We start from the raw sequence: 25,789 nt of genomic DNA, 5'->3' as shown, positions 1-25,789 counted from the left end.
CAGCTAACTCTACATATAGATAAATGTAAATTAATGCAGATGGATAGGAAAAAGAATCTTGTAGTGATTGAATACTCCAATAGTAGTGTAGCGCTTGACACAGTCACGTCGATTAAATATTTGGGCGTAACATTGCAGAGCGATATGAAGTGGGACAAGCATGTAATGGCAGTTGTGGGGAAGGCGGATAGTCGTCTTGGTTCAATGGTAGAATTGTGGGAAGATGTAGTTCGTCTGTAAAGGAGACCGCTTATAAAACACTAATACGACCTATTCTTGAGTACTACTCGAGCGTTTGGGATCCCTATCAGGTCGGATTGAGGGAGGACATAGAAGCAATTCAGAGGCGGGCTGCTAGACTTGTTACTGGTAGGTCTGATCATCACGCGAGTGTTACGGAAATGCTTCAGGAACTCGGGTGGGAGTCTCTAGAGGAAAGGAGGCATTCTTTTCGTGAATCGCTACTGAGGAAATTTAGAGAACCAGCATTTGAGGCCGGCTGCAGTACAATTTTACTGCCGCCAACATACATTTCTCGGAAAGACTACAAAGATAAGATAACAGAGATTAGGGCTCGTACAGAGGCATATAGGCAGTCATTTTTCCCTCGTTGTGTTTGGAGTGGTACAGGGAGAGAAGATTCTAGTTGTGGTACGAGGTACCCTCAGCCACACACCGTAAGGTGGATTGCGGAGTATGTATGTAGATGTAGGTGTAGAATCACAGCTGAACCGAGACCAGGCAGTCGTGGTGTAGCGAATGAAATTCCCCGTCGAGCATTGTGGGGGATGGTTGTAAAAAGTTGCATAAAATCAGAAAGAAGAATAACTCGTGAGTTGCAAAGTGTTACCAGCAGGCCGGCCGTTGTGGCCGAGCGTTTCTAGGCGCTTCAGTCTGGAAGCGCCAGACCACTACGTTCGCAGGTTCGAATCCTGCCTCGGGCATGGATGTGTGCGATGTCCTAAGGTCAGTTAGGTTTAAGTAGTTCTAAGTCCTAGGGGACTGATGATCTCAAATGTTAAGTCCCATAGCGCTCAGAGCCATTTGAACCATTTTTTGTTACCAGGAGTCCAGCAGTACAGTTAGCACAAAGACTGTGCTTAGGAAGTTAATAAGAAGGGGGTAAAATGGTCGAGCATCTCATTGGAAAACCACATATATCTGTGGTCACCGTTCGGTGTTGTGTACAGAGAGAGATGCCAGTCGACTTAGACGAGTGATTTGGAATGATAGATCACACTGTATACTGTGACAGTCCAATGGAACCGTTTGGATTTGACCATTGCCTGGAGAAGGTTACCCGCCATCATGTGCAGCGCAATCAGTGAAGTACGGAGGAGCTGACGCTACGGTACGGGAGTATTTTTCGTCACGGTTAGGGTGCAGTTCTCTTACTGAACTTAAGAAAACGCTGAATCCCGAAGGATAGGGACACACTGTACTCGCTACAGTAGATGAACAGTTCGGAAACGATGGATGATTATTTGAATCTTTACGACCACTCATAATGTCAGAAAGCACCATATGTGGCGCGTGTCATTTGTCTACAATAAAATTCATGACATGTGGTGGCCTACACAGGCTCCTTAAATGAACCAAGAAGAGAACATTTGGGATGAGACAGAAAGTCGACTTCGCTCCAGATCGGAGCGTCCAACATCACTACCATCTCTGGTTTCGGGTCTTGGGGAATAATGGACTGCCACTGATCCGCTGACGTTCAGACGTCTCACTGAATTTTTCTCCACGGGAGTTCCTGCAGTCATCAGGGTGAAGGTTGCGCACGTCCCATACTGTTGTCCACTAGTCGGCGTTCCAATACTTCTGGTCAGATAGTATGTTATCATTGAGGGGCATGTCGAGATATGAGCCGCCATCACTAAGGAGTTTCCCCTCAATGCGCTTTCAGACAGGTGGTGTAAAATAATTAGTACTGCAGGGTAGTGTCTAGTATGACGATGATTCAAATGGACTCTTGCTAGGAGTCAGGAATTCGTTGAGGCTCACGCTGGTACGTTTCGATTCAGTCATCGGCAAGCAATGTTTGCGTGCTGTTGACAATGGCTAGTCGGCCGAATCGCGATTAGCTTTTCAATGCTTTTATGAACTGATTGAAATAGTCTTGATAGTAAAATTATTGGTTTCACACGTAGGAATTTCCTGGCAAGGGAATACTCGTACATACATTGCACGTCTAAAAGTTTTTGTGGATACTGTTATCAAACATACAAAAGTGAAGATACAAACATAATAACTTCATTCGCCTGCAGGAAGCTGTCAGCCAATTTACTTTCGGGATCGACAGCTGCAACGTCACATCTTTGAATGTTCGTCATTATATGCAACACACAACCGTAGACTGTGAGCGTGGTAACCGTCGAGAGTGCTCCGAATTGAACTTGCAGCAGTGGTGCCCACCTAGTCTCCTTAAGCTTTCATAAAATAGTTCTCCTAGCATTAAGCAGGAATGGCTAGAGGACAACTGTAAGGATTCAGAACAATATCTCACTAGGGGAAAGATAGATAAAGCCTACAGGAAAATTAAAGAGGCCTTTGGGGAAGAGAGAAGCAGCTGTATCTATATACAAAGCTGAGACGGTAAACCAGCCCTAAGCAATGAAGTAGAAGACTAAAGGTGGAGGAATATGTAGAGTTTCTATACAAAGACGATGAACTTGAAAGCAATATTATAGAAAGGACAGTGGGCGTAGGTGAGTGTGGGATGGGAGATACGATACTGCAGGAAGAATTTGAAAAAGCTATAAAACATTAAAGTCGAAACAGTGCTCGGGACTAGACGATATTCCGCCAGAACTAATGACAGCCTTTTCCATCTGGTGTACAAGATGCATCAGACAGGCGAAATGCCCTCCGGCTCACCGAGGAATGGAGTAATTCTAATTCCAAAGAAAGCAGTTGCTGACAGGTGTGAAAATTACTGAACTCTCTGTTTAATGAGTCATGGTTGCAAAATACTAAAACTAATTCCTTACAGAAGAAAGAAAAAACTGATAGAGGTAGATCTCGGAGAAGATCAGTTTGTATTCCGGAGAAATGTAGGAAGGTACGTTAAGGAAACGCAAACCTACATTTATAGCTTTTGTAGATTCAGAAAAAGCTTTTGACAATGTTGACTGGAGTACTATCTTTGAAATTCTGAAAGTAGCAGGGCTAAAATACAGGGAGCGAAAGGTTATTTACAACTTGTACAGAAACCATACGGCAGTTATAAGAGCCGAGGGGCATGAAAGGGAAGCAGTTGTAGGGAAAGGAGTGAGACAGGGTTGTAACCTACCCTCGATGTTATTCAATACGTACTGAACAACCAGTAAAGGAATCTAAAGAAAAATTTGGAGTAGGAATTAAAGTTCAGGGAGGCGAAATAAAAACTCTGAGGTTTGCCGATGACATTGCCATCTTGTTGGAGACAACAAAAGACTTCAGGGACCAGTTGAACAGAATTGACAGTGTACTGGAAAGAGTATATAAGGTGAATATCAACAGAAGTAAAACAGGGATAATGAATGTATTCGAACTAAATCAGTTGATGCAAAGGGATCAGATTAGGAAACGAGACACTTAAAGCAGCAGATGAGTTTTGATATTTGGGCAGCAAAGTAACTGATGATGGGCAAAGTAGAAAGGACGTAAAGTGTACACCGGCAATGGCAAGAAAAGCATTTCTAAAGAAGAGAAATTTGTTAACATCAAATATAGATTTAAGTGTTAGAAAGTCTTTTCTGAAGGTATTGGTCTGGAGTGTAGTCATGTATGGACGTGAAACGTAGACGATAAACAGTTTAGTTAAGGGAGAACAGAAGCTTTTGAAATGTGGTGCTACAGAAGAATACAGAAGATTAGACGCGTAAGTCACATAACTAATGAGGAAGTACTAAACAGAATTGGGGAGGCAAGATATTTGTGGCACAACTTGACCAAAAGAATGGATCGGTTGACAGCACTCATTCTCAGACATCACGGGATCACCAGTTTCGTATTGGAGGGAATTGCCGGATGTGAATATTCAAGATGCAGACCAAGAGCGGAATACACTAAACAAATTCAGAAACATGCGGGTTGCAGTGGTTTTTCGGGGATGAAGAGGCTCCCAGAGGATTGAGTAGCATGGATAGCAGCATCAAACCAGCCTTCGGACTGAAGATGACAATAAGAATGGTATTAAAGTCTGCAGTATTTTATATACATGATGCTTTCTCTTTATATACAAATCGTAGAGCGCTAATGGGGGAAAAATTTATCCCGTACCAATTTTTCGTGAGTTAAGTCCTTAATCAAATGGTTCAAATGGCTCTGAACACTATGGGACTTAACACCTGAGGTCATCAGCTCCTATAACTTAGAACTACTTACACCTAACTAGCCTAAGGACATCACACACATCCATGCCCGAGGGAGGATTCGAACTTGCGACCACAGCAGTCGCGCGGTTCCGGTCTGAAGCGCCTAGAACCGCTCGGCCACCGCGGCCGGCTAACTTTTTAATCATTTGATACTAAAATGCTACTCGTCGGTAAGTCTGTTACGGTCGATTCGAAGACGGTGTATCAACGGTTATTTTCCTGTGTCGAAATGGTATTACCGGTCCAACATATTACGTCTGCTCCGTAAAGATTGAACCAAGATTTCCATCATCATGCTTAGCAATGTGCAGAGAAATCTTCAGTGTGTGTGTGGGTGTGTGTGTGTGTGTGTTTGTGTGTGTGTGTGCGCGCACTCTGATGTGACAACTGCTCTGCATGACGAAGAATTTTTTTTATTTTTTGATTTTTTTTAACGTAGCTTTCAGCTTGCAAGTAATCTTGTTATGTTTTTCATAGCTGCCTTCTGATTTTCAGATAATGAGCTACTGATTTCATTGCCGCTAGGTGTAGGAGGAAAATGTGTGCTACAGAGAATGCCCTACGTTAGCGTAATGAGTTAAAAATATTACCCGTAGGCGCGAGACTTCCAGCGCATATTTAATGTTTACTTACAGTTTTTCGGTAGCTTTCTGGAAGGCTGTCCACCACTTGTTGTCTGCGCCGATAAGAGTGGTTGGTACCTTATCTTGCTTTGCCAAAAACTCGAGCTCAACTCCTTCTCCAGCATCTGAGCACCATTGCCAGATCTTCTCCTCCAGCTTGTCGAAGTCCATCAGTGGATTGATGCGCAAGTCGAACACTGCAGACATCTCGGGTGGGATTACGTTCAGTGCAGACCCTCCCTGGTAATCAAACAGTTATCTCAGGGATGTTGTGCTCTTCAAATACTCATCACCCTGCTGCACGTCTACTGACAAGTACGATGCTAAATGTTTAGATTATTCGATGTTTATAGTTGTAGGGGAAGGAGTAGAAGAAAGGATTACGGAAGAATATGGGCTTGGTACTAGGAATCAGAGAGGAGAAAGACTAATTGAGTTCTGGAATAAATTTCAGCAAGTAATAGCGAATACTCTGTTCAAGGATAACAAGAAAAGGAGATATGCTTGTAAAAGGTTATACGGAAAGATTTCAGTTAGATTAGCTTCCGAAATCAGGTACTGGAATGTCCTGCGTACCCAAGAGCAGATACAGACTCAGATCACAACTTAGTAGTGATGAAAAGTATGTTGAAGTTTAAGAGACTAGTCAGTTAGAATTTACAAAAATCACTTTAGAAAATTAATGTTTTTCTAAATCTGAAAGCATGTTCCATAGTACAACATGGTTATGTACCTATATGAAGTCGTAACTAAAGTGTTTCCACTTTATTTCTTTTGCTAGGACATAACGGGAACACACAATAAAAAAATGTTTCAAATGGCTCTGAGCACTATGGGACTTAACATCTGAGGTCATCAGTCCCCTAGAACTTAGAACTACTTAAACCTAACTAGCCTAAGGACATCAAACACATCCATGCACGAGGCAGGATTCGAACCTGCGACCGTAGCGGTCGCTTGGTTCCAGACTGCAGCGCCTAGAACCGCACGGCCACCACAGCCGGCGAACACACAATAGTTACAACTTTAAGTCATACCTTTAGGTAAAACATCGACAACTAGTGAGAGAAGAAGAATAATTGTGCTCCACAACAATTAGTGCGAGGAACATGAAACTTGCGAAGAAAGAAGTTTGTAGCGCGTAGATGTGCTTATGTTTCGTAAGTGAAGTTAAAACGCGACCTGCAGCATGTCACCAGATGAGGAAGCGCAGATGCCAGCCAGAAACTCGAATAACTATTCCTCTGAAGATGCCTTAAAGCAGAAAGCTGAAACACGTCTGCAAAAAAAGTGGGTTTTATTTACAAAATGAATATTTCCATGCTTGCTGCGGATGATGGTGTCGCAAACAAACATGGTATATGTTTTTCAGTTGTAAAACTGGGCGTCATTCTGCAAATGGTCCGATGCGAAGTCTGCTAAAACTGAAATGTCGCCCCGAGAATTCTAATATATCATTATTATAAGAGATGGACTTTACTGACTCCTATACGAGTTTGCACTTAGCTTGGAAAACCAGATTCATTATGAAGGCATCGCTGAAACACACATAGTGTGTGAAATTGGGAAAAATTTCTACTTAGCTCGTTTGATTAAATTGCATTAAGTTGCATTAGTACTTATCTACAAAATCACACTGGCTATAACAGACATTCTCAGATTACAAAAGAAAATGTGTTTGAATAATTTATTTTTAGAATTGCTTGTGATAGCAGTTTTTTTTCGGAAGGCATCTGATAGTGGCTTCCGCAGCAGGGTACGAAAATTTTGTCCGAGAAATGCGGTTAAAATCCGAAAACCAGATGTCATTCTGATAGTTACTTGAATGGTTAAAGCATGAAGAGAATTTCTTTTATTTTTTCTTTGCATAAAATTAGAGAAGTAATGGATTTTTGTTGATTTCAAATGGGATCATTTCACACAGAAGCCTTTGTTGGCATTCTGAGTGTGTTTCGTACCTCGACTATGGTGAGATTCGTGCTGGTGATGTCGGCCATCCATAGGTTGGGATCTTGCTGTAGTTTGTCCAGCTCTTCTTGGCGGAAGTCCATGAAGCGATCCAGGACGATCCGCAGTTTTTCTCCAGGAGTTCCAGGCACGGGGATGGAGCCATGTCCAGTGAATCCTCGGCAGCGCACTTTGACTTCTGGGAATCAGAAAAGTGTTGCTGTACAATTCGCACAACCAGATAATACAGGTTGGGAGTGCACGGAAAATTACATTCTATAGTTAAAAGTAAATCTATTTCCAAAGAATCAGACCATTGTTCGGAACGGAACGCTTCGTTAACGTGGAAAGTATTTGCTGAGGTTAACGAAGCAATGTTGGCCCTATGTACTTGACGATGCCCTTTAGCTACACTGTCTAAAGGATCGTCTTAAGAAATGCCAAATTAAGATCAACCTGAAGATGCCTAAATAGGTGAAACGCGTAGTTGATAAATAAAAAAACTAAATTTCAACCAAGACTGTTTTCAACTAATACTATCAAACACTGGTTTGCTGATTTATGCCACAGACTGGAATAATGCCACAGATTGTAACAAACGACCGAGCTGATCAACTTGGTACTCAAAAGGAGTCATAACACTATTGCAGAAACAACGAAACCAGTATGACAAATTTAAACTAACGCAAAACCTCCAAGATTGGCTACCTTTTAAAGAAGCTCGAACATCGATACGAGATGTTTATAATAGATTCCACAACAAAAGTTGTCTCGAAATCTGGCAGAAAATCCAAAGAGATTCTGGTCGTATGTGAAGTATGCTAGCGGTAAGACACAATCGATCACTTTGCTGCGCGATAGCAATGGAAATACTACCGATGACAGTGTGCTACAGAGATACTAAACGCAGCCTTCCGAAATTCCTTCACCAAAGAAGACGAAGTAAATATTGCAGGATTCGAATCAAAAACAGCTGCCAACATGAAGTAGATAACATTGGAGTAGTCAAGCAGCTTAAATCACTTAATAGAAGCAAGTCTTAAAATCCATATTGTATACCAATTAGTCTCCTTTCAGAGCATGCTGATGCAACAGCTCCTTACTTAACAATCATATACAACCGCTCGCTCGACAAAATCTCCGTACCCAAAGACTGGACAGTGGCACAGGTTACACTAACATTCAAGAAAGGCAATAGGGATAATCCACTTCATTAATCCATTTGAGCAGCAAGATTTTGGAAGGTACATTTTGTTCGAACACTATGAATTACCTCGAAGAGAACGGACTATTGGCACACAGTCAACACGGATTTGGAAAACATCGTTCTTGTGAAACACAACCAGGTGGTTACTCACACAAAGTGCTATGGACAAGGGTTTTCAAATCGATTCCGTATTTATAGATGTCCAGAAGGCTTTTGACACTGTACCTCACAAGCGGCTTGTAGCGAAATCGCGTGCTTATGGAATATCGTTCAGTTACGTGACTGGGTTCATGATTTCCTGTCAGACAGATTGCAGTTCACAGTAAGTGACGGAACGTCATCGAGTAAAACAGATGTGATTTCAGGCGTTCCCCAAGGTAGTGTTACAAGCCCTCTGCTGGTCCTTATTTATACAAACGATTAGAAGACAATCTGAGCAGCCGTCTAAGGTTGTTTGGTGATCATTCTATCGTTTATCGTCTAGTAAAGTCATCAGAAAATCAAAAGAATCTGCAAAACGGTTTAGATAAGGTATCTATATAATGCGAAAATTGGCAGTTGACCCTAAATGATGACAAGTGTGAGGTCGTCTGCAGGAGTGCTAAAAGAAATACGTTGAACTTCGGTTACACGATAAATCGGTCACATGTAAAGGCCGTAAATTCAACTAAATACCTAGGAATTACAATTACAATTGGAAAGAACACACAGAAAATGTTATGCAGAAGGTGAATCAACGACTGTGTTTTATTGTCAGAACGCTTAGAAGATGCAACAGATCTACTAGAGAGACTGCCTACACTACACTTGTCCATCATCTTTTGCAGTGCTGCTCCGCGGTGTGGGATCCTCCGTTTGCTGTCCTTAGCAGATAGGATACACGATTAACCGACTACATCGAGGAAGTTCAAAGAAGAGCAGTACTTCTTGTATTATCGGGAAATCTGGTATCGGTCTTCTCCATATCTGTTACTGAAGTAACCTCGTATCGACGAGTGATGAAACTCACTTTGCAGCACCAATGTTTAATATCGATATAGAAATCAGAACTCCTATACAACGTCCGTGGGTGAATTTCACACAATTTCAGTAAAAACAGAAAAGTCTCTCCAAGGTGTTGCCTGAGCTGCGCCAGTTTCGTAGCAGGCGGCGTATTACGAGGAGCCGAGAATAATCGACGTTAGTATTGAACCTGAGGGTAATTCCTGGAATTCGGGTGTCAGCAGTTGTCAAACACGACGGCTAGGAAGATGATGGCTGCCGGAGTGACGACAGTACTTCCGGGACGTCGGGCGTCGGCATATATGGGAGGTGATCGCTGTGTGGACGACAGCTGCCGGTGGGAAGACGTGAGGCGTGGCGTGGCACCATGCGCTGGTAGGCGGAGATCCTGCGTGGCGTCAGCAACAGGTGCTTCACGGCGTGGGCGACGACTCCGGACGGCGAGCTGCTGATGTGGCAGGCGTGAAGCCCTGATACGCAACTGCTCTAGCATTTGTTTCTTTGTTATTTCATCCCCTCTCGTCCCCATGTGGGCGGGGGATTCGGCTGGCAGCGGTACATTCAACCTCCTCTTCAGCCAGCAAACATCAGAAACAGATTTAGCTGTTGAACACAAAACAAGGAGACGTATTTACCACGAATTTAATGGTTTACAGACGGCGTTAAGGGAGAACGTAAGAAACAGTGCTGCCTTCTTCTTCTTCTTCTTCTTCTTCTTTATCGTCGCCTTGTTCCACGTCACGTAGGGTCGGCGTTGCTCTTCTGGATCCTTCTCCTCCATGGTTATCCATTGCTTCTTCCTTCTTCCATTCTTTCTCCCTTAGGTCCCCATATATCTTGTCCTTCCACCTCATCTTCGGTCTTCCTCTCCTTCTCGCTCCTTCAATCTTTATATCTTCAGTTCTGTTTCCGATATACTCTTCCCCTTTTCTCTGTAAGTGTCCGCACCACCTTAATCTGCTCTCTTGTATCTTTTTCTCCATGGGTCCCACTTTCACAGCTCCTATAACAAATTCATTTCTAATCCTGTCCTTCCTTGTTACCCCACACATCCACCTCAGCATCCTCATTTCCGCCACTTCCATCTTCCTTTCCTGGACTACTCTGATTGGCCGTGTCTCTGCCCCGTATATCATAGCAGGCCTTACCACCGACTTGTACACTTTCCCTTGCGTGCTCCCTTCATGAATAGTTTAAGAACGCTGACAGAAATTTCGACAGACAGCATGGTTAAAAACACTTGAAGAACACAGAAGACATTATTTTTTTAAAAGAAAAGCACTGAACACGACAGAAGAGGCACCGACCAATAAAAATGTAACACAGCAAACTATAACTAAAACCTGGAAAAGCACCTGCACTTGGACGGTAAATTGTCGATGAAAAGAAATGTGTGTATGTTTGGAGATAGGAGAGTGGAGGTGACGAGTACTGATGATGAAGACTTTTAATGACATAGGGGTGGCTGTGACGGACAAGGAGAGTGGTGTAGCTGAAATTGCGATCTATTTTGGAAGAAAAAGGGCCGTAGTGCGACAGGGAAGGGAAAAAGGAGAAGGTGTGGTCTGGGTAGAGGACGACGAGGTAGCCCTTCACGTGCGGTAGGGGGGAGGGGAGGAGCTGGATAAGTTGGTTGGATTCAGGTTTGGTACGATGGGTATATGTCGGATTGGAGTTCATGGTCTGGGAGTGAGAGACGGCGAAAATTTCTTCAGGAGAGGACGTCTAGGGCATGCAGGTGGAGGGTTGGTGGGATATATAGGTAGAGGCGCGGCAGCACACTAAGATTCGAAAGGAGGCGGGACACCATAGTATTATTGGAGTCGAGTTTGCTGATGGTGTAGGTTATTTGGAGGCGTTCGATATGATTGAAGAGAGGTGGAATTTGATGATCTGGTAAAGGATCCTTGTGGAGGAAGATGCCGGCCGCTGTGGCCGAGCGGCTCTAGGCGCATCAGGCCGGAACCGCACTGCTGCTACGGTCGCAGGCTAGAATCCTGCCTCGGGCATGGATGTGTGTGATGTCCTTAGGTTGGTTAGGTTTAAGTTGTTCTAAGTCTAGGGGACTGATGACCTCAGATGTTGAGTCCCATAGTGCTTAGAGCCATTTGAACCATTTTGTGGGGTAAGGTAACTGGATGCAGAAAGCGAGGCGGAAGCATGGCGTTAGTGTGTCTGGGTGGTCTTTTAGAACTTGCGTGAGGAGGATATCCACACAACATTTGCATAACAAAGGATGCGACGAATGAGGGATTTGTATGCGTAAAGACATTGGTAGAGTATAGTTCCCATGTTCGACAAGTTAGTAGATTTAGTGAGCTTTCTGTTAGGTGGCGTGTAGGTGAGGGTTAGTTATCTGGGTTTTACTGTGGTGAAGTCGTTGAGACAGAAGGCTCCTGCGTGGTCAGGGGCAGAGTAAATAGTCTCCCACACATGGGTAATCGCGTAGCACTGAAAGGCCACATGGCGTAGAGTAGGGAGGTAGTGTGTCGCCTATACCGCTCACTGCCGCGACAGGCAAGCTGCCTGTCGGAGAGGTTATGGCGCCCGAAGGCTGTGACGGCTGCTGGCGGCTTGCTATTTGCCATGATATATTGGGCTGTATTAGCCTACCACAATATTATTGTACCTGGGAGTGAGGCCGCGTAAGTCATCTTACCTTGAATTTTTATCGTGGCACATCGCTAAGACACGCTGAACCACTTGAAAGTATATGCACAGCTATTTTGAAATTATTCACAGTGCGATGCGCTTACCTTAGTCACCTACATACTTGTTTACTGTAAGGTCATTGTGTGTTTCCGATAACGGCCACGGGTGACCAGGTTCAGTAATATCGTGGTCAAGTAGTACCTGGCCTGGAAGCATGCAAGTTAGTGTGGTGGCCGAAATGTGCAGGGGGCAGCCCAGCGCACACTATAGTCTCGGAGTAATCGAGTGGCCTCTCGAGCAATGCGAGGTGGGTGGCCCATCCAGCTAGCCACGCGGTCTAGCGCCCTGCTTCCCGAGCGGGAAGGCGGGCAGGTCTCCGGCACGAATCTGCCCGGCGGATTAGTGTCGAGGTCCCGTGTGCCGGCCAGCCTGTGGATCGTTTTTAAGGCGGTTTTCAATCTACTTCGCGAATGCGGGCTGGTTCCTCTTATTCCTCCTCAGTTACACTATGTTGGCGACTGCTGTGCAACCATTACCTCCACATACGCGTACATCATTACTCTACTACGCAAACATTTGGGATTACACTCGTGTGGTAGGAGACGTTCCTGGTGGTGTTGGTGGGGGGGGGGGGGGGGCAATGGAGGTCGAACGGCACAATAACCCTGTGTTCGATGTGGGGCGGCGGTGGGGTGGGTGGACTGCTGTGGCCTGTTGTGGGATTGTGAATCACTGATCTCTACGGCGGCACGAAGCCTCTCCATCGTCTCTGGGTCACTGGTTTAATACACAGTACACAATGCGAGGTGGAGCTCCATTGTCTATCAGAACAGTTTAGTCCAAAGCGCCTCTCTACCGTAGAGGAGGGGGTCTTATTTTGGCGAGGCAGTAACGTTTCTCGCTGCGTGTCCTTGGTCCTCGGCGTCAGAGCTGCTCAACACTACGTCGTTGTGCAGTACCGACGCCTAACGCCATGTTATGAAAGTAACACTTCTAACAACACATCTCCTGCAGCGCAAAGTCTGAACATCATTCTTATAAAGTTAGGTATATGCTTTCAGGTTACGCTGTCTCAAGTACCGAAAGTTTAATTGTAATTACGTTGTACTTTTATGCTCAAATTGAATATTATGTAATTCTGCTGAGGTATATAGTAATGGACATCGGTAGCGTGGTCCCGGGAAAAAGAATCGTGTATACCAGTTGGAGAAAAATTGGGTCACGGAGTTTTAACCCTGGATAACTGATGCCAGTAGGAACCGAAGTTGCTAATATTATGTAGATCGACTACGCACCACTTTTATATCACAGAAACCTGGCCGCCGGTCGCTATGGTCGAGCGTTTCTAGGCACTTCAGTCCGGAAACACGCGGCTGCTACGGTCGCAGGTTCGAATCCTGCCTCGGGCATGGATGTGTGTGATGTCCTTAGGTTATTTAGGTTTAAGTAGTTCCAAGTCTACGGGACTGATGACCTCAGATGTTAAGTCCCATAGTGCTTATAGCCATTTTTGAAACTTGGCCGTGGGATTTCCCTGTTCTCGTTTGTCGGTTGACGGGCATCGTTATGGTTGTCGATACACACATACAAACGTCCCTCGCCCCGTCACTGCCCCAACGTGATACGCACACGCGTCGAATAGGTCTTGCTGTTTGTCTTCACCTCACGTCAGAGGCATTCGCATATAAGCTTCGCTTTGGAGCACACACACGTCACCTGCGATTAAGTCATACAGTAAGCATGGTAGTACAGTGAAACTTCCTGGCAGATTAAAACTGTGTGCCCGACCGGGACTCGAACTCGGGATCTTTGCCTTTCGTGGGCAAGTGCTCTACCATCTGAGCTACCGAAGCACGACTCACGCCCGGTACTCACAGCTTTACTTCTGCCAGTACCTCGTCTCCTACCTTCCAAACGTTACAGAAGCTCTCCTGCGAACCTTGCAGAACTAGCACTCCTGAAAGAAAGGATATTGCGGAGACGTGGCTTAGCCACAGCCTAGGAGACGTTTCCAGAATGAGATTTTCACTCTGCAGCGGAGTGTGCGCTGATGTGAAACTTTCTGGCAGATTAAAACTGTGTGCCCGACCGGGACTCGAACTCGGGACCTTTGCCTTTGGCGGGCAAGTGCACACAGTTTTAATCTGCCAGGAAGTTTCACATCAGCGCACACTCCGCTGCAGAGTGAAAATCTCATTATGGTAGCACAGTATTTGTTTGAGGAACAACGACATATGGTTTTTCTTTATGGACTAGCCGAAGGTAATGCGCATGAAGCTCTACGGTTGTATGAGAAACGGTACCCAGAAAGACGCCATCCACACCCGCAAACGTTTACAGCTATTCACCGGCGACTTGGCGAAACAGGTTCGTCATCAGGATATCATGGTAAAGCTGGAAGACCTCGAACACGACGGGATGCTGCATTTGAAGAGATTGTTCCCGAGTGCTTCGAGGAAGCACCCACGACAGGTACTCGAGCCGTTGGACACGACATGGTGGTCACTCATCGGTTACTCTGGGACGTTTACGGGGATGACGGCCAGCATCGATTTAGTTTCCACCATGGCGAAGACCTAAATCCTGTGGCGGACTATGAACACATGCTAGCGTTTTGCCGGTGGTTTCTGCGACTTGTTACACGAGATCCCGACTTCCCCGCCATTGTGTTGTTTACCGCTGAGTGCACCTACCATTGGGATGGCGTTTACAAAACTCGAAACGTTCATTACTGGGCAATGGGAATTCCTCACGTCACGTACGACCACGGACAGCAGGAACGATTTTCGCTCAACATTTTGGCAGACACTGTTGGTGACCATCTGTTTGGGCCGGTCCGTCTACCTCCTCGACTTATCAGGGCAAACTACTTTCACGTTTTGCAAGAAATTCTACCCGGCCTGCGCCGCGCGGTATTAGCCGAGCGTCTATGGCGTTGCAGTCACGGACTGAGCGGCTGGTCCCGGCTGAGGTTCGAGTCATCCCTCGGGCATGGGCGTGTGTGTTTGTCCTTAGGATACTTTAGGTTAAGTAGTGTGAACGCTTAGGGACTGATGACCTTAGCAGTTAAGTCCCATAAGATTTCACACACATTTGAACATTTTTTTTTATACTCAGCCTGCTGGAAGGTGTTCCCCTGGACATACGGCTACACATGTGGTTGCAGCATGATGGGGCGCCCGCACATAACAGTCATGCTATACATGGGTGTTTAAATGAACTCTTCGACGGCCGGGTAATTGGCAGAGATGTTCGTAGGACATGGCCCCCGCGATCACCAGACCTCACGCCAGCGGACTTTCGCCTGTGGGGATTCTTCAAGGTTCTAGTTCACTCACTAGGACGCGAACCTCCTAGAAACGAAGAGGAAGTAGTGGATCGCATTCAACATGCCGCCAGTCACATCAGGGCAATGCCAGGAATCTTTGAAGGAGTCAGGCAAAATACCATTGACGTTACGAAGCTTGTGTAGCGTCAGAGGGTCGCACCTGCTTTAAATCAACAATGTCCTAGCAAAAAAAAAAAAAAAAAAAAAAAAAAAAAAAAAAAAAAAAAAAAAAAAAGAGTAAAAGACTTTCTGTTCGTGAACTAACAGCTGTAGACAGGGGTTTCTTCCTGGTACGGCTTATCATGAAACTACAATGGATGTGTCGGGACGCCGGTGGATTCGGCCCCAGGCCCCCGGAGTGGAAGGCTGGCGAGCTACCACCGAGCGTGCGGACCGCCTTGGCTACATCGCGATTTCTGGCAGGCAGAGGATTTGCGGTCATGCATTGTCCGGAGCATCCGGCAACAGGGCAGTTCCGCGGCCAATCGGTAGTAGTTTTGGTTCCTACTGGCTTCAACTATCCAGGGTTAACATTATATGACACAATTTTTCTGCACCTTGTATATGCATTATCAGTTTGCACGGCGACGATCACACCAATTATATTGTGCATATACGTGAGGCATCACGAGGTTGTTCATATATTGATGTTCTCCTTCAACGACATGCGTGAGGAATCGTATGAGTACTGTTACATGAGCTATATTGAAAATTTATAGTACACAAGCAATAAGTCAACACTCACTCCATGAGCTCCTTTCGCCATTGGTAACGGCGTATTCCTCCTCAGGCGAAACTGGACCCTCGTCCAGTTCGAAGCCAACGTTCAGCTTATGGAAGTCTTCAGACTGCACGAATTTCTCCATGCCATCTGCGCCTCCTATTTCCTCATCTGAGAAACAGAGATATTTAAAGCACATCATTTTAAGTCGACGCAAACTCAGTCTCGCATAAAGTTATTGTAACAGAAAAGAAAACTGATTATCAATGAGTGCTAGAATTAATGCAAGTAAACAATTTGAGTTAACTTGATAAAAATCATCTAACGAAATTAAACTTTAACCTATTTTACACAAAACATACATAGCAGATTTGTCAAGAATAAATGTGACAGATGAAAGAGATGTAACTAACTTTTTATTCAGTAGCAGTGCATCAAAATTATTAGAATTTAATATGTACAGTACGTCGTTGGATTACAAGTATGAGAGTTAAAACATAAAATAGTCACGTAAGTGGCCAGCTTGTAGCTATGTTTTCACAGAGAAAACGAATACTATTTGTGATTCTTCCTACACGATCTGCACCATGGCGATACGTCGGAAAATGTGAGCCACCTAACATGCAGATAAGCTAAACCAAATCAGTGACAACAGTTTTCAATGCAGTTAAAGAATCCGGCCAAAGGAAGGGCCTTTCATTTACTCTTGAACTCTACTGTATTTTAAATTAGACTTCAGGTCCTTGTAGAGACATGCAACCATTATGAATATAATTACTGGAAACAATTCAAAAAAGCTAGGTGGTTCCTTAAAAACAATCTCTACTTTTTTGTCTGAATTATGCTTATTAACTGTCATGGCGCGCTTAACCCATCACCTGATGACCTAAACAAAAAGACAAAAATAACAGATGTTATGTTACAAATCTTACAGTAACGCAAATTTCTCTTGAGAACAGTTCTATATGAACAATATTAAAAAAGAACACACTTTTTGATGCAGAAATACATACAGTTTTAGATAGAAATATATGAAACCTTGATGCAGACGTCAAATACTGTCATTACTAATACACAGAATAACAGGTAGCTCCATTATCTGCGCAGTTCGACCCTGACTGTTGAATACGATACAAGCAATGGCCAGCGCCACGTTGTGTGTAGGGAGGGCCGCATGGTCGCGCAGCCGTGTTCATTCACGCTTAAAGAGCGCCACACAAATTCGTGTCCAAGGTAAGTACTACATTTACTGTAGTTAATTGAAACCCTCAGCTGCCGACAGGTGTTGTTGATATACCTGGATGGGGACAGCTGAAAATGTGTGCCCCGACGGGGACTAGAACCCGGAACTCCTTCTTACATGACAGACGCTATATCCATCTGAGCCACCGAGGACACAGATGAATAGCGCGACTTCACGCTTCCCGTGAGACCCACATTCCCAACTGTCCACAACCTACATACGTAATCTACGTGGGGGACTGATGACCTTAGCTGTTTAGTCCCCCTTAAACATCCCAACAACCACCACCACCGTAATGTACGTAACAGATATTGGCCCATACACTCATACTCGCGCACACTAAGGCGACGATTCCCGTAAGAGTTCGGGCAAGGTGTGCGCATTCGCACGGACAAAGGTCAATGGCTGGGTAGCCTTTAACTATATATATGAAGACAGTAACTGTTCTCGAAAGAACAGATACCATTGATGACCGTGCAGCTTCTCTAGAATAAATGATAATTAATTGAAACCCTCAGCTACCGAAAGGTGTATCGAGGTATATCAACAACACCTGTCGGCCGCTGAGGGTTTCAATTAATTATCATTTATTCTTGAGAAGCCGCACGGTCATCAGTGGTATCTGTTTTTTCGAGAACAGTTACTATCTTCATATATATTACATTTACATAAAAAACAGTTACTGAACATGCATGTGAGTATACAAAACATTTAAAAAATTGCTTGCTCAACCACAGGCAAAAATTCGATTCTACTTATAAAAACTCAATTGGTATGTTGCATAAAACCAGTGAATAAAAAACTTTACAAGGTTTTATGTTTGAATACATATGAAAAATTGTCTCTTTTTTCTGTCAGATTTGTAACATAAGATCTGTTACTTTTGTATTTTTATAATCATCAGATGATTAGTTAAACACGAAGGGCGTCACGACAGTTAATAAACAAATTCAGAGAAAACCAGCGACTGGTTTTTAGGTAACCACACAGACTTTTTAAATTCCTTCAAGCAATTTTATCCATCGTATTTGCATGTGTGTTTAATTATACTGGGTGTCCCAGGGGGAATGGTCAATATTCAAGGATATGTTAGGAACAACCTTTCGAGGCAAAATGCTCTAGTAAACATGGGCTCTAATAAGCATACTTTAAGAGCTATGAGATTTCCTCCATCTTCGTTACTGTGAAAAAAACTCTTCTATTGCAAGTTCTTTGCTTTAAATAATTTGAGAGGTGGAAGTATAGATCAAAAAAGGAAAGAAAGTTCAGTAAACGTAGGCTATGAACACTTCTTCATCTTCGCTGCTTTGATACACATCTCTTTTATTGAACAGATGATCGTAGCTCTTAAGACATGCAATTTTTAGAGCACATGTTTACTAGACAATTTTTTCTTGTTTTCATCCATACTACCTCCTCCAAAAGTACGGAAAGCAAAATTCTTGCATAGAGGAGGGTTGTTTCAAAGAGCTGAAGCTCTTTTGGTGGACTATAAACCGAATTTTATAGTGTAGGGCAGTAATTTTTAACTATTATAGCTCTCAAATTATTACGCTAAGTTAGTGTGTGTGTGTATTTTAATAAAACTGCATATTTTATTCTAAGACAGTGGAAAGAATGTTCAAAGAGGTATCGACATAACACGTGTGAAACTTGATGAAATAGTAACAAGATAACAGCGCCGGAAGCTACTGTCCCGTTGTCGGAAGAAGACATCTCACAAACCTAAGCCCTCATGTACCATCTATAAGCAATCATGTAACCCATGTACGATTTGTGTATATTCCTGAGTCATCAGCCTATGAGCAAATGAATCTTCGGAATATGTACTACTGGTCACTTGAAAATCCAGCCGGGCTGCGATACAACGGAAATACAAATGAATTATTATAATTTTAAGGTGCGAGACTCGGAAACATTCGTTGGAGATTGAGTTGTAACTGCAAGATATCAGTAATTCCAATTTTAATGGCACCCCACTGTCATTCAGGCAATCCAATGAGCAACCAGCAAAGTAAAAACCAGGAAAACAAAGAACAAATGAGATACGGAAAGTGAAGTTCAGGTCGAAGAATTAAAACTTAACTTTGCTGTCGTTCAGCAGAAAGTCGCAAGGGATTTGGAACATTAGGTAAATGGAATGGATCGTGTCTTCAGAAGGGTAATGTAATGCTGTGTAGCAGAATTGAGTGAGGTGGTGATGTGCGAAATGGGTGAAGAAATTAAAAGCCTGAAGTCTTAGATTTGCTGTTTGAGGAGGAAAAATTAATCACAATGGCAGAAGTATCGCGCATATAAAATGGAGACTGACAACGCTACGCAAAGAATGGGTTCCTGGAAAAGGAAATGAGTCAAATCTCACTGTAAACAAGGCTACTGTCTGTTCATCTCTACAGTGGACTGGCAGGCAAATACGAACTGGCACCTGCTATTATGGTTAGGCCCAAGCATAGATGTTGGAAAGGAAGGTAGGGTATCAGCGTTTAGATTCGGTGATGATAGTGCTATCGTCAATAACGATGAAGAAGAATTATAGAATTTGTTGAATGGGATGAAAAGTCTAATGAATACAGATTATGAATTCAGTGTATACCGGAGAAAGACGAAAATAATGAAAGTAGTAGAAATGAGAGCAGCGAGAAATGTAAGATCTCGGTTAGTGAACAATCATGAAGTAGACCAAGTTAAGGAATTCTGCTATCTTGGAAACACCCAGTGATGGACGAAGGAAGAATGACATGAGAAGCAGAAGAAGCAGGCCAACATTAGGAAAAAGTACAATCTTGGCCAAAGGACTATTTTAGTATCAAACATCTGAGGGAAAAAATTCTGAGAATATAAGTTTGGAACATGCAGTTGTATGGTACTGAATATTGTACTGTGGGTATACCGGAACAGAAGAAAATCTAAGCGTTTCAGATCAGGTGCTACAGAACGAGGTTGAAAATTAGGTGGAGTATGAAGAGAACAAATTAGGAGATTCACCGCAGAACCAGTACAGAAATGAACTTACGGAACTCACTTCAGGTTATGATGTTGTAGTTAATGCCTATAATTCTTAGAATTATTGTTTATTCACAAAATTTTCACTCATAGGCTAGAGTAAATAGCGTCTTTTGACTGTTCATAGTTTGTAATTAATGTTCAACTAGAATCAGAACAAAAAGAACAAAATGTACCACACACAGAGTTACGACCTTTACCAACACTTCATTGTCCTCATTATCATCACTTTCATCAAGCACGTTCTCTGGCTTGAAGTTCAGATAAAACTGTCTGTTCACTTGAGGCATGAAGTCTGGTAGTCTTATTACGTCTATGTGTTTCAAATGTGATCTAGTAGTTTTGTTAATTCTTTGTGTGCCCAAGGTTCATGTTGGGCTTCCATCTAAGTATGTAAGACATCTACAAACTGCTCGGAAATAAATTGTGTACTCCCTCGATGGTGGCCTGCCACGACTCCAGAGTAGAATATGTTATTATAAATAACAGTTCATAGAAACCCGTTGAAAGCTTCATCACTGTAAAATTTCTGTGATGGACACTGTTACTACGAACATCAACTATTGGTATGGCACTGAGGTCAGTAATACTCTTAAAGTTTGTGAAATTGTCTTCCATTTGATAGAGATGAATGCTGAAACCATGGAACGTGAAGTTGTGGTGGGGCGGTACTTCAAGAGCTTCCAGCTTTTATGAAAAAATGGGCGCCACTGTACCCAGTGAGCATCCGTGCATCAGTGAAAATTTGTGATTTTGGTTCATATGGAAGTGACTATCAGCGAAATCGGTGAGACAACTTTTCGGAAGTGTTCACGCATATACTGTAAAGGATCAATACAGATAAAGTGGGTTCACCGTAAGGTGAACAGATATCAGGAGTATGCATACGTGCTGCAGTCTCAAAATCGATGACTTGTGGTTTTAAGCCCCTCAATTGTGCTGTGACCCTGCATACTCCACTTTGAGCCACATCAGCTCCACTGTGAAGTAGAAGCGAGAATTTGCATTATTCTGTCTAACATACAGATGCCACTAAACACACTCTACTTATTATTGGATGCACTGAACTACGTCTTTCATTCTCTGAAATATGCATAAAAACTGCACATCTCAATTCGGAGATATTCGCAGTGGATCATGTGTGAATATCCCTCTTATCACATTAATGCGATTGTGAACCGCTGTTTAATGTGGCTTTGCAGATTTATACGGTACCTGGCATCACGGTGATGAGAACGTTTCTGCGCAGCTTGACACCCCGCATCTTCAGACGGCGAACCGCCTCCACGGCCATGATGGCCAGCTGCTTGGTGTCCTGGGCTCCTCTTGCGAAGATCCTCCCCTCCTCGTCCATGTCGGCACCAAACGGGTCGTGCGTCCAATCGTCCTGAAACGGATTGCATTATTTCACAGAGAGGTTTCCTACTATAGGACAGTGGTTTACACACCAGATTTATCTTTTTGAAGGAACTAATACAATTTTTAGAAATATATAGGGTACATCGCAAAGGACTATTCTGGACAACTTTCAGTATCGCATCAGCCTCATCTAAGAAATTTTAATGGCTCTGTTAGGGACCACATACTTTAAAAATCGCTAACCTATTGTTTTTCCCTCTCTAACGATGGTTGTTAGGAGCACCGTGCGTTTCAATGCAGTCATTATTATAAACAAAAATCTACCAAAGTCTTCTTTGGAGACAGAAATTTAAACATTATGAAAGATTCCCTTCTTCAGAGAATATGAGAGTACGTAACATCAAAGGAATTCATTACGGTTTGTCACTGTCTTCTAACGATAAAGCACTCTCTGTCTTCAGGCCACAAGTGGTCCATCGGGACCATCCGACCGCCGTGTCATCCTCAGTTGAGGATGCGGATAGGAGGGCGTGTGGTCAGCACACTGCTCGCCCGGTCGTTATGATGTTATTCTTGACCGACGCCGCTACTATTCTGTCGAGTAGCTCCTCAATTGGCATCACGAGGGTGAGTGCACCCCGAGAAATGGCAACAGCGCATGGCGGCCTGGATGGTCACCCATCCAAGTGCCGACCACGCCCGACAGCTTATAACTTCGGTAACCTCGCGGGAACCGGTGTATCCACTGCGGCAAGGCCATTGCCAACGAAAAAGCACGAGCGTATGAAATATCAGACCAGGTTTGTAATTAGACTGAAGACTACCTAGCCAGCAGAACACAGCATGTCGTTCATGACGGCGAGAAATCTTCGAACTTAAACGTAACTTCCCGCGTAACCCATGGGATCTGAATAGGATCTATACTGTTCACAGTATGCACTGACAGAAAAAAGTTGTAACACCAAACAAAATTAATGTAGAGTAAAGAAATTTCGGGAATGCATTTTCCTAGGTAACATATTTAAGTGATTAACGCTGACTGATCACTGGTTAAAGTATGCTCGAGATAAGCCATTTGCAAATGTGGAATTGTGGTACATTAATAACCGATGTAACCGCCAGAATCTTGAATGTAAGCATGCAAACGTGCATGCATTATGTTTTACATGTGCCGGATGTCAGTTTCTGAGCTGGAGTTCCGCGCCTGCTGCACTTGTTAGGTCAATACAGGGACATCTAATGCTGCTTGTTGATGACGCTAGAGTTGTCTTCCGATGAGGTCCCGTTTGTGCTCGACTGCAGGCAGATCAGGTGATCGAGCATGTTGGGTAGCAACAGTGTATGAGGGCGAACGATGTCTTCTTGGAAAACATCCCCTGGAATGCTGTTCATGAATGGCAGTGCAACAGGTCAAATCACCAGATTGACGTACATATTTGCAGTCAGTGTTTCTTGGGTATCCATGAATGTGCTCCGTCTGTCATACGGAATCGCATCTCTGACCATAGCTCCAGGTGTAGGTCCGTCCAGTGTGTCTAGCACACAGACGATTTGGTTGAAGGACCGCAGTTTGCCTCCTTCTAACCAACACACGGCCATGATTGGTACCGATACAGAACCAGCTTTCATCAGAAAACACAACAGGCCTCCAACCAGACCTCAGATGAGCTCTCGCTTGACACCACTGAGGTTGCAAATGGTGGCAGTTGGGAGCAAGTGAAATGCACGCTACAGGGCGTCTGGCTCTGCCAATTGCGGCTCTAATTGCTGCTGTAGACGCAGTACGATGCTCCACAGCCATACGGGGTGCACGACGGTCTTCCCTCACAGTGGAGTCACTTTGCCGTCCGGATCGCGATCTTATTGGGACAGTCCATTCTCGAGACAATCACTGCCAGCAATCATGTATGGTGCGCACAGTTCTGGCATGTGTTCCTGCAACATTGCAGAATGAACTTCCGGCTTCACGTAGCCCTATCGTACGACCTCTTTCAAACTCAGTGATGTACTGATAATGGCGTCTTTGTCGCCTTAAAGGCTTTCTTGACTACCATCAACTCACCATGTCCACTCTTACAGGTACCAAACGCTCACGGCCTTTACAGTGTGTGTGATTTGGATTTTTTATACAATGCGCAATATTGTATAACTTTAGTTGCAAATAAACCCAGATGAAGGGAATGAAAAATCTTTGTATATAAAAGCAAAGTCTTTATTCACTCACCATACACAAGCGCAAGCCGCTAAAGATAGAAAGTTGAAATTCGGAGAGAGTTATCATCTTACACTGTAGGCATCGTTTAAGAAGGAACTTTTTGTGGTTCCACCCCTAAGGGGGTGAAATAGAGAATGAAACTTTCCTTTAAAAATATGTAGCTATTAATGTAATTTTGAAAATAGATCTACGAAAATTACTATTTACTTCCTCGGTCACAAATAAAGAAATAGATATTTCAGCATTTCTGAAAATGTAACCGCTGTGGGGTGAAATAGTTGGTGAAATTTTTTGAAAACAAATCGTTTTAAAGAACAATTAAGGCACTTTTAAAGCGTTTGTATTTCTCGGTTGAAAATTAAAAAGTACCTGTTTCATTGTTTTTGAAATTAAACCCTTAAGATGGTGACATACAGTGTGAGTGATTCAATGACTCATCATCGCGCAGCCCAAACCGCTAGGATTAGAAATTTGAAGAGGACGTTGATCTTGCAATATAGGCACCATCTAGTAACGGATTTTTCGAAATTCCACCCCTGAGGAGGTGAAAGTAATTTTTTATGTCCTTTTACATCGGTTTTGAAGTTAGAGCTGCCAACAATGGTGTTTGAAATCTCTGTCAGGAATTAAAATACGAGCTTCAGCAACCTTCGAAAGTCATCTACTAAGGGGGTAAAATAGGAGATGAAAATATTTATGAAAATATCTAATGTATTAAAACATTTTTAAACCTAAAGCCATGAAAGTTCTATTGGAATTTTAAAGAAATACGTATTATGGGATGAAAGTTTGTATGGAAATATCACATCAAGACCCCAAAAGCCAGGATTAACAAAGACCTTCGACTCTATCTGTCAGAACCGCTTTTTTGCCAGAAGTACACTCGGAAATGTTCATGCTTCTGTGGTATGTTTAGAAGATGTTGCCATTTGTGAAGAACATAAAAATTCGGTTGAAGAAAAATATCTTGGACATCATACAATAAACACGAGAGGAGCAGCTCTTTTCTTTCTGGCCTCCCTTCGCCCCTCAAAGCGCTTCCTCGATCTTCGCGAGGGTGACCCCCGGCGGGCCTGACGGTTAGAATAAGCCTGAGGTATTCCTGCTTGTCGTAAGAGGCGACTAAAGGGAGTCTCACACCATTTGGCCTTTACGTGATGGTCCCCTGTAGGGTTTGACCTCAATTTTTTCAAAATTTTCCCGAAGAGCGAGCCAATTGGAGAAGGGCACCTTACATGGTGCATCATGTCCATGGTGCATTGAGATCCTTAGCCCACTTTCTCATTGTGACATTGCAGTCCCTCTCGTCCTCCATCTCTTGCATGAGTACACCTTTCTGGGTGTGTTTTCCTCCACCAACTATGCAGTCCCGTTATCTGCACCAACGATGACCACGGAATTCTTTGAAACTCATATCCAGCACAGCTGCCAGTCCATTGTGGTGGGGCCGCCATGTACCCTGTTGATTGTAGCCACCTGACTACACATGGATCGCTCAGCTTATGCCTGCGCCATTAACTCCCCACGTATGCCAAGGAGTAAATGCCTGCTGAGGGGCGCCTGTGGAGAGGGCCCCTGGTCGGAGTGGGTGGCATCAGGCCAGATGACGCGTAATGAAGTGTACCACTTCATCTCTTGCTGGTGATCAAACGCCAGCAGTATCTAAGCGTTCCAAGTCTCAGTACAATGGAAGGAAGTATGATGCTAGATCGTTCCCTACCCAGACACACCATGGGAGGGACACCAGGCTAAGGATGGGAGCGAACATTATTCGCCCCGGTACCTTGTATGTACGACAGCTGATGGGAACTCATTTGTCTTGATGAATCCTCAGTTTTTTGTAGAGCATTTAGAGGACAAGTTTGAGGAGGTGGAGGGCTTGTCCAAAGTGCGGTCAGGTCAGTTTTGTTAAAAACGGCATCCTCTGCCCAGTCGTGGGCATTACTCACTTGTGACAAGCTTGGGGATGCTCCTTCTACCATCACGGCTCGTAAGTGCTTAAATATGGTCCAGGGTATTATATTCCACAGGTCCCTTCTTTTGCAGTCTGACAACAACTTAGAGCGACGAGGAGTTCATTTCGTTTGGCGTGTCCATCGAGGACTGAGGGATAATCAGGTTGCTGCTG

The 25,789-nt window shown here is 43.8% G+C and overlaps 1 protein-coding gene across 1 annotated transcript in view; it reads right to left on the bottom strand.

Moving 5' to 3' along the window:
* LOC126416910 (aminoacylase-1-like) overlaps nt 1-25,789 on the bottom strand; it is a 67,081-nt gene that overhangs the window by 21,389 nt on the left and 19,903 nt on the right. Inside the window, exons 3-6 of the mRNA XM_050084792.1 lie at nt 21,303-21,474; nt 15,866-16,012; nt 6,943-7,130; nt 4,995-5,224 (exon numbers count right to left, since the gene is read on the bottom strand). Coding sequence (XP_049940749.1) covers nt 4,995-5,224; nt 6,943-7,130; nt 15,866-16,012; nt 21,303-21,474 — 737 coding nt within the window. The remainder of the gene's footprint in view (nt 1-4,994; nt 5,225-6,942; nt 7,131-15,865; nt 16,013-21,302; nt 21,475-25,789) is intronic.

The sequence above is a fragment of the Schistocerca serialis genome, chromosome 8 (assembly GCF_023864345.2).
Source record: "Schistocerca serialis cubense isolate TAMUIC-IGC-003099 chromosome 8, iqSchSeri2.2, whole genome shotgun sequence".
NCBI classification, from domain to species: domain Eukaryota; kingdom Metazoa; phylum Arthropoda; class Insecta; order Orthoptera; family Acrididae; genus Schistocerca; species Schistocerca serialis.
The sequence above is the reverse complement of the archived record's forward strand: the minus strand, read 5'-3'. Positions and strand labels throughout refer to the sequence as shown.